Source organism: Lacerta agilis, chromosome 15 (genome assembly GCF_009819535.1).
Source record: "Lacerta agilis isolate rLacAgi1 chromosome 15, rLacAgi1.pri, whole genome shotgun sequence".
Taxonomy (NCBI): domain Eukaryota; kingdom Metazoa; phylum Chordata; class Lepidosauria; order Squamata; family Lacertidae; genus Lacerta; species Lacerta agilis.
This window is the reverse complement of record NC_046326.1, coordinates 25,006,090-25,014,707: the sequence shown is the minus strand read 5'-3', so window position 1 is coordinate 25,014,707 and position 8,618 is coordinate 25,006,090. Positions and strand designations below refer to the sequence as shown.

General features: G+C 44.8%; 1 protein-coding gene across 2 annotated transcripts in view; it reads right to left on the bottom strand.

Annotated features, from left to right (window-relative positions):
- Positions 1-2,768: 2,768 nt before the first annotated feature.
- Positions 2,769-8,618, bottom strand: part of OPCML (opioid binding protein/cell adhesion molecule like) — a 423,977-nt gene continuing 418,127 nt past the window's right edge. For both annotated transcript variants that reach the window (XM_033171564.1, XM_033171565.1), the window contains one exon: positions 2,769-3,415. In XM_033171564.1, coding sequence (XP_033027455.1) covers positions 3,315-3,415 — 101 coding nt within the window. In that variant the 3' untranslated portion in view covers positions 2,769-3,314. The remainder of the gene's footprint in view (positions 3,416-8,618) is intronic.

Sequence of the window (8,618 nt, the reverse complement as noted above, 5' to 3'; positions counted from 1 at the left end):
CACACAACCACCACAACCAATAAAACAACCCAGTAGACTCAACCTGTTGATGGAGTCAGAGCAAGTCAAATCTCTCCCATATCCTTAGAGGCTACATAGTGAAAGACCATCTCCATCATAAGCATGAAGTGGCATCTAGCTGAGCTTTGACTTCATCCAGCAAAGCAATTCCTGCTGGAGCACAAAACTATTTTGCATTAAAAGACACTGCTGCAAATTCCTTGTAGAGATTCAATCAGCATCCCTATGGCTTGTGATTTTGCTCTATTCATAGTAACGTGCTTCTGCGCAGCCTTCCAGTTAAGGTGCTTTTCCTTCCTTAGAAGGTTTTGTGTGTGTGTGTTTGTGTGTTGAGCTACATTGCCCATCATCCCACTACTGGAAGGACAGCATATGCTAAAATTGACGGAACAACAAAAACATGTTTGGAAGCCGTATGCACCAATTCTCTCTCTTATCTCCCTCCCTTTCCCCCACCCCCCAAAAGGGCCTGACCACTACATCTCCATTTCTTGATATGTGAAGGAAAGATTGCTACTTTCAGCAGAAAAAAAGCTATGGGAAGCAAAGGCTGTACATTCAATAATAATGCATTCATGGTGGATTTGGGTTCATCATTCATGTCAAAGTGAAGTCTGAGCTTTTCAACCTGTTTTGCTTAAAAAAATGAATATACCACCCAAATGTTTAGTCTTGTATAAGTATCTATCAGACTCTTTTAAATCATTCATGTTTTACATGTATAGATAATCTAGACACCTTGAATCATCCAGGTAGACCCATTGGGAATCACCACCAGTCACTTGCCATCCACAAGGTCATTTTAGTGTTCCCAAGCAGCTCAGTACAGCAGGCATCATACTTCCTTACTGCTTTTGGGACTTCCAATCTTGACTTGACTCCCAGTCTTGACGTGTACAGGATGGTCTCGAGACCATCATTCTATGGGGAAAGTTGTCTAAGGAGGGGGGGGGGTGTAGCATGGTTGTTACTAGTTTTTCCATCTCTTTCCCCACCTGTATGCATAACAGAGGAAACAGCATAAATTTGACAGAGAGCTAATTGGTTCCCCCACACAGCTGGTCTTCATAAAATAGTGTGTATTTACTCTATTCATCCCCATTTGTCCTACTCAGTCCTGGGGCAAGATCTGTAATGGGCAATGTTTGATTTAAAGAGCGCTGACCTGTTGATAGTATATCTCTCCAAATCAACCTTGGTAGATGTCTGTCGTTGTCATGCTTTCAGTCCACAAAATAGATTCCAAAGACATCACGTCCCAGAAAATAGATTCCTGTGCTCCTTGTTGGCACCAGAACTCCTTCTCTGCCACAACCTCTGTTCTTGTTTGGGCAGAAGTGGCTCTCTGTGGTAGGTCATGTCCAGCACCCTTCAGGCAAGGAGTGGGCAGTGCCAGAAATTTCAGAAACTGAGTCCTTGGAGTAAAATGAAACTTTTGACAACGTGATCCCATTGCTCTGCTTTAGCAAACAGCGACCTGAAAGATCCCCCGGGCTTTTTTCAGGGCTCAGAGGAGAGCCTCAGAGATGCAGGAAATCATATGATTTTCTTGATTTCTCCTTCCCATTTCCTTTCCCCTCCCCTTCAATGTTAATTAAATACTTGGAAAGAGTTGGAGCTCAATTCCCCCCTGCTCTAAAAGTTCTAAAACAAATGCCAGGCGAATGTCCCAATAAACTAGCAAAGGAATTTCCACCACCCCCATTGGCAGCTTATGATGCGATGGACTTGCCAGTGGACAAAGGGGATGGCAGGGCAAATTTGGGCTGGAGAGATGATGTGCCAAATCTATTTTAAAGCCCATATGCTAAAGAATATTGGGAGCACTGTAATAAATGGTAGAATACTCCCCCCCCCCAAAAAAATCACAATGTCATATTTAGTGAATTACTTTTAAGGCAATGCTTAGAACTGCAAAAATTTAGTTAGGGACAGGTTTATGCCATTTTAAGACGTAGATATGAGAGGCATAAAAACCAATGATTCCCGCATAAATGTATCTGGCAGAGTGCTACTGAATGCTTTGCTGTTGTGATCACAATTCTCTTTGATTTCATAATGTGCCCTATTTGTTCTATCTGTGCCGCTGGTTCTGACCCTACATGAATTGCCCCTCAATATCCTCCTTTTACAGAAAAGGCACCCCCTCCTGGAAAAAAAAGAGAGAGACAAGGCTCCAACAAAATTTCAATATAATAATGGGTTGAATTATGAGGAATTTAAATGTTGACTACATGAAGGTGGGACTCAATAAAGGTGATTATACTGATGGATGGGTGGAAGTGCAGATGGGGAACCGAGAAGGAGATATTCGGATTAAAGGGGGGGGGACTCCAGATAATTACATTGATAGATTGATAAATATGGCAAATATATGGCTGGAAAGGCAGATGGATGGATAATTAGATGGATGGATAATTAGATGGATGGGTGAATGGGCAGAACAGTGGTATGATTATCCTGATAAATGGGAGACGCATGACTTGCTGTTCTGTCAATTTATCGAGATTGAGGAGTCACTCTGAGTTTAAAAAGAGGGGAGAAGAAGCCGGGCACACCCTGGGCTTCCGTTTCATGTGCTCCCAACAGTGGGGGAAATCTCTCTTTGAATGTGTGAGCGGACCATCGTCCCTCCCAGCCCTCATGCTTCCATATACAATCCATATGCTAGGGTGGGAGGAAATGGGGCGAGAGGATGGCATTGGAGGCCGGGTTGCAACCCCATGAAAACATCCACCCAGACGGAAGCGAGTTGAAACCAGAGTGTAATCGGACACTTAGAAACATGAACAGGTATGTACAGTGTTACAAGTAGAAAGAACAATCCTTTTGCTCAAGAGACACAGAGATAATAGGACACTTTTTGACTTGCTTCCCCCCCCCCCCGACTTCCTGTTGTGCATCGTCTCTCAGGACCAAGAGGTCTCATTCTCCTGGGGCAATTTTTGGGGTGGGCTCCACTGAGGACGGTAAAATGAGAGAGGTTGACATGTTTTCTTTTTCTTTTTAATGTATAAATAGGGTATTTTTGAAGGTTGGCGGGGTCGAAGGGAAGGAAAATGAAAACTAATTCTGCTTTTGGGAAATGCCTATGTTTGGCCGATCCCGAATGGGTGCTTGACCTGGAACCCAGCTGGTCCTCCCCCTCCCCTTGCCCTTCCGGCAGTATGTTCAAGCTGTAGACGGCTGTTGCTGTTTCTTAACCCCCTCCCACCCCCCAGCAGTGTGGATGGTTAAAAGTCTGTGGTGTGGGAGAAGCCAGGCGTCATCTGCAAGGACCCTTGCTTTTCTTATCAAAACTTGAGGAGGAAATGAGCAAAGAGGGTGCCTGATAGCCAGAGGCAAGCCATCGCCCTGGAAGCTGCATTGTTGCCATCATGGACTGCTCCTGGGCCTGGATCAAATGAGATAAGAGAGAGAGAGAGAAATAGAGAAGCTGGTTATTATTTCAAGGATAAGGGGGTGGAGGGTCATAGGTCAGTGGTAGAACATCTGCTCTGCAAGCAGAAGGTCCCAGGTTCAATCCCCAGCATCTCTAGATAGAGTTGGGAGACACTCCTGCCTTAACTCATGGAGAGACACTGCTGGTTATGCGTAGACAGTTCGGAGCAACATGGACCAATGGTTTTGACTTAGTATAAGGCAGCTTCCGGTGTTCCTATGTATTCAGGAGACGGAGAATTCAAGAATTTTGCAAAAGTGCTGGGATGGGCAGTGCTGGTTCCAGGTTTGGGGTGGGGGCCTTGGGTAGAATGATTTCAGGGACACCCCCTCCAATATCAAAGCAGTGCCTCCTCCTTCGTTGACACACTGAAATTCCTCGCCTGTATTGCTGTGATAGGAACTTGCGTGAGATTCATTGGCAACTCATTCTCACATAGGACCTACTTCAGAAGTAACATTAGCCCATAGTTTAGCAGTATGAGAGCATGCTTCTGTGCTGCTGCTGCTTCATCTTTCCTCCTCCAGCATTCCTGTGATGAGGAATTGTTTGATTCCTGGTTTAGCTAACCATGGTTTATGGTTACATGTGAAAGGGGCATAAAGTTTAAACACTACAAACTATGGTTTGTTGAAACATACCAGGATCAAACCATGATTTCTGATCCTGGCTTGTTCTAACAAACAGAGTTCCCAATTCAGACATAATGAGGAATGCCAGGAAGCAGATATTTTCATTCTCTTTCTTGGGGCCATACTAGAAGAGAGGATATTCCATGAGCCCAAGGTTGCATTCAGATACGGGGAATACTGCATGAGTTGTCCGTATTATAATGCTGACACTTCTGTCTCTTTTTCTAAGGTTCCATTTACACTGCAGTGCCTGTTGTGCTATGGAACTGTGGCTATGCTAAATTTCATTCACACCACTGGGTGTGGTGTGAGCCAACTACAAATGCCACTGGATGGCATCACGACTCCCCCACCCGTTCTGCACATGCATTCTTCCATTGCCCCACGATTGCTCCATGGAAAAAGCAGTAAAGTACTTTATCCTGGTATACCGCTCTGCATTTTGTCACTTTGCACTCACTATGTTGTGTATTAAGGGGGCTGCAAATGGATTTCCACCCACCTGGAATCAAATAACATGGAAACGAACACCAAACATGCACTGTATTCCACTACCTTTATGGAAGTGGCTTTTATGTTGTGTGAAAGCTCACATATAACATGAAAATTAGTAGTTAGGAAAACACTGGGGGAAATGGAATAAACTGCCACGTGAACACAGCCAATGGCTCAGTGTTGCTAATGAACCCGGCAGACAAAAAAGTGGGATATAACGCAAAATATGCTAATATATTACACTTCTCAGTGGCCACACAGAATAAGATAGAAATAAAGGTATGTACGGCAAAAGAGCAAGCAATCCTACCATAAACAAATGAAACAGCAACAATCTAAAATAAAATACAAAGAACCTGGCAGCAGCAAGGGCTTGTCAAAAGAGAAGTTTTAAGTTTAAAGCGGTAGGGGGAGGGGGGAGGCAGAGAGGTTTTAAGAGGGAAGGCATTCCAGACCTATAGCACCACCACCAAAAAGGCCTTGCTTTTTGTGCTTGCTCACCTAACAGCCCAAGGTGATGGTATGGAAAGCAAGACCTGCAGAGCTCATTTTAAGGACTGTGCCAGTCTCTATGTGGGAAGAGAACTGTCTCTTGCTTTATTGCTCTCTCCAACCTGCTTCTTCCTGACTTTGAATGGGAAGGCAATAGATGGTAGTGTCTGTGCTGGGAGGGGAGGGGGCACAAAGCATATTTCCCTGGGATAGGGAACCTGTGGCCCTCAATTTGTTGCTGCACTGCAACTCCCACCATCCCTCGCCACCGAGCATGCTGGCTGGCACCAACGTGAACTGAAATAAAATAAAAAATCTTGAAGAGTACAGGAAGGCTGTTGAGAGATTTGCAAAACTAACCCTCTCTTGCTAACTTAAGAGCTGCATTGCCCCCAAGCTACCCCCCTCCCGCTTCTCACCAATCCCCACTGCAACAATTAGCAACCAAAGAGGCTGCCAACCCTTTGTGCTGATTGATTCATTAATCTGTAATTTTATTGCAACACTGATTGACTCGGAGTCCTGGAATAGAACACATCTGTGCCGAGCTCCTCCCATCTGGAACTCTTTATGAAGTAACTGCTCTTAAATGTTTTACACTCTTGTAGTTTCGTTCTCTAGTGAGTGCTTCACCCCCCCCCAGCCCCCATCCGTTCCTGTCCCTCCAGTCTCAGTACATGTAAAGCACTGCTTTCGGTTGTTGTTTAACTAGCTGAATGGCACTCGTCTAATTAAAAATTGATAATGACCACAGTGCACGGGTAGACTGCAAAAGGAGACCGCAGCAATACAGGCTTGGATAATGGGACTGCCATTCCTCTTTCCCCTCTTTTTCTTTAATACCGGGGGATAGTTCCAGTAATGATGCATTGATTTTTATTGCCCTCCGTTTTAAAAAATCTGGATTTCCAGCACACACAGGTTATGAGCGGCTGACTCTTGCTTTTGGTTCTCTGGCTCTATAAAGGCAACATCCCAGGCTATGATGGGGATTGCCAGCCTGGTGCCCGCGGGCACACATCTACCTGCAGAGACCTTCTCAGTGTACCTACCCGACAGGTCCCCTCCCCCTGTAAACGTAGGTTTGAAAGAGACATTTTATTGCAGCCATTAAAATATGATGTGGCGTATGTGGTGACTAGGCTCCACATTCACACCATATGTTGAAAGGGTCATGCCACTTTGAATAATCATGGCTTCCCCATGAGATTTCTGGAAGGGGCAGTTTGTTAAGGGTGCTGAGAGTTGTTAGCAGACCTCCCCATTCCCTATGCAGAAGTACAATTCCCTGACAAGGCTTAACAACCAATCCTTCCTCACAGGGAACTCTGGGAATTGTAGCTCGGGGGGGGGGGGGAATGAAGGTTCTCCTAACAACTCTCAGCACCATTATCGAACCACAGCCCCCAGGATTCTTTGGGAGAAGCCATGCCAGTTGAGAGTGTTATCATAGCGCTTTGAATTTATGGTGTGCCCCCCAAATGTTGGCAAGCCAAAGTTGTGACATTCATGCATGGAAAGCAAACAAGTAGGAAATACACCGGTAGCCTGTATCTCTTTCTACATACATAGCATGTGCTTCTAGGAGATGCCTCCCTGCGAAAAAAACCCTGCATGGGAATTACCTAATTCTGCACTCTAATATAAACTGTCTATGGGTTGCATCCACAGTATTGCTAAGTAATGTGTTCTGCCAGGACAAAGATTTCCCTCTCCTTGCCCCCATGTACCCCATATATCTGCTGTATGGGTTCCCACAACTCTCTGGAGCAGATTTGGGGGGGGGGGTTGCATGTGGGGGGGAGAGATGGGGGGAATCTCGATGCTCAAACGCAAATCTTTGTGCTGATGATATGAGTTAGATACCGCCGTCCATCTGCACCTCTCACACTAATGGGCAGATCAAAGAGCTCTTGGTCACCAGCTTTTGTGCTTTCCCAATGCTCTGATGCAGTTCTTGCTTCCAAAATAATTACCAAAATGTATCTGAAAATAGGCAGTTTGGGAGATAATGCATTTAGAAATGCATATTTGGAGAGAGAATAGGTTTTAAAATGCATTGCTAAATGCCTACTTTTGTGGGATTTTGTGCTGATATTGTTGTACCAGCTGAGCAAAGAGAATTTTCTTCCCCAACTGAGGAACATGGCTCACTCCCTGGGAAATTTTCTCTTTCGGTGCCCCCCTTACACACACAGTGCCACCCACAGACAGGGCAAAGTTTTTGAGAGTCTGTCCCCCCCCCCAGCCCTCTTCTGTTCACATCTATATCTATACATTCACATTCTTCTACTAACTTTAGACATCAGTTTTCATGGTAATGTAATGATGAGGCATAACAATGCGAGACAACAATGTGATTCAAAGCAATGAGAAGCAACATTTAAAGGCAGCACACAGGCCATATAGCTTCATGCAAACTCAGGAAACTCAGGCGTGAGCCTCAAAGAGAAACAGAGTCAAGGAACAGCAAGGATGTCTGCAGATGCATTAAAGTGGGGTGGGTGGATAACTGTGGGGCAGAGAAGAAACCAAAGCAAAACAGGGGTTGTGCAAAGTCTAATTAGAGCGATGGGTGATTCTGTCAATTTCAGTTTCTTATTTTTCCTGAACCTTAAGCTCAATTAAGGGACGCAGGTGGCACTGTGGTCTAAACCACTGAGCCTCTTGGGCTTGCCAATCAGGTCGGCGGTTTGAATCCACTTGACAGGGTGAGCTCCCGTTGCTCGGTCCCAGCTCCTGCCAACCTGTTCGAAAGCATGCCCCAAAGTGCAAGTAGATAAATAGGTATCGCTCCGTCGGGAAGGTAAACAGTGTTTCCGTGCGCTACTCTGGTTTCAGTGTTCCGTTGTGCCAGAAGTGGCTTAGTCATGCTGCCCACAAGACCCAGAAAAACTGTCTGTGGACAAACACTGGCTCCCTCCGCCTGTAAAGCGAGATGAGCGCCGCAACCCCAGAGTCGTCTGCAACTGGACTTAACTGTCAGGGGTCCTTTACCTTCAAGTTCAGTTATCCACATTTCTACATTGCTTTGCTTTTTTCTTTTTCTTCTTCTTAATGAAAAATTATCAACATTCTCATGCAAATTTTGTGTAGTTTTTTACCTGATATGCACATTTGGCAAAGCATACTGCTATGCCAGATTCACTAATAGATGCATTTTTGCGTATGTTATGAAATGAAGCAAGATAATTGGTTTGGAGGCGGGGGAAGGAATCACTAAGAGGTGACATTTCCCAGATATTTCCAACTGGTTTTCTTACTGAATGGTGCTAAATGTGGTAAAACCGATATTTATCTGCTTTCAGATAAACATTTATGTTGGGTGGGGGACTCATTAAAAGAAGCCCTCAAATTGTGGTAGCCATTTGTAGAGGCAGAACTGAAGAGGAAATCCATCATTTTTGAGCTGCCCGATACAAATTTGACCCATATTTTTTTTTAATGCTGGAGATCTAGCCTGTTTATGACGCACCTAACAATTCCCCTTCATCGCTCTTAAATAAATGCAATCAGCAAAAATTGCAGGAAAAATC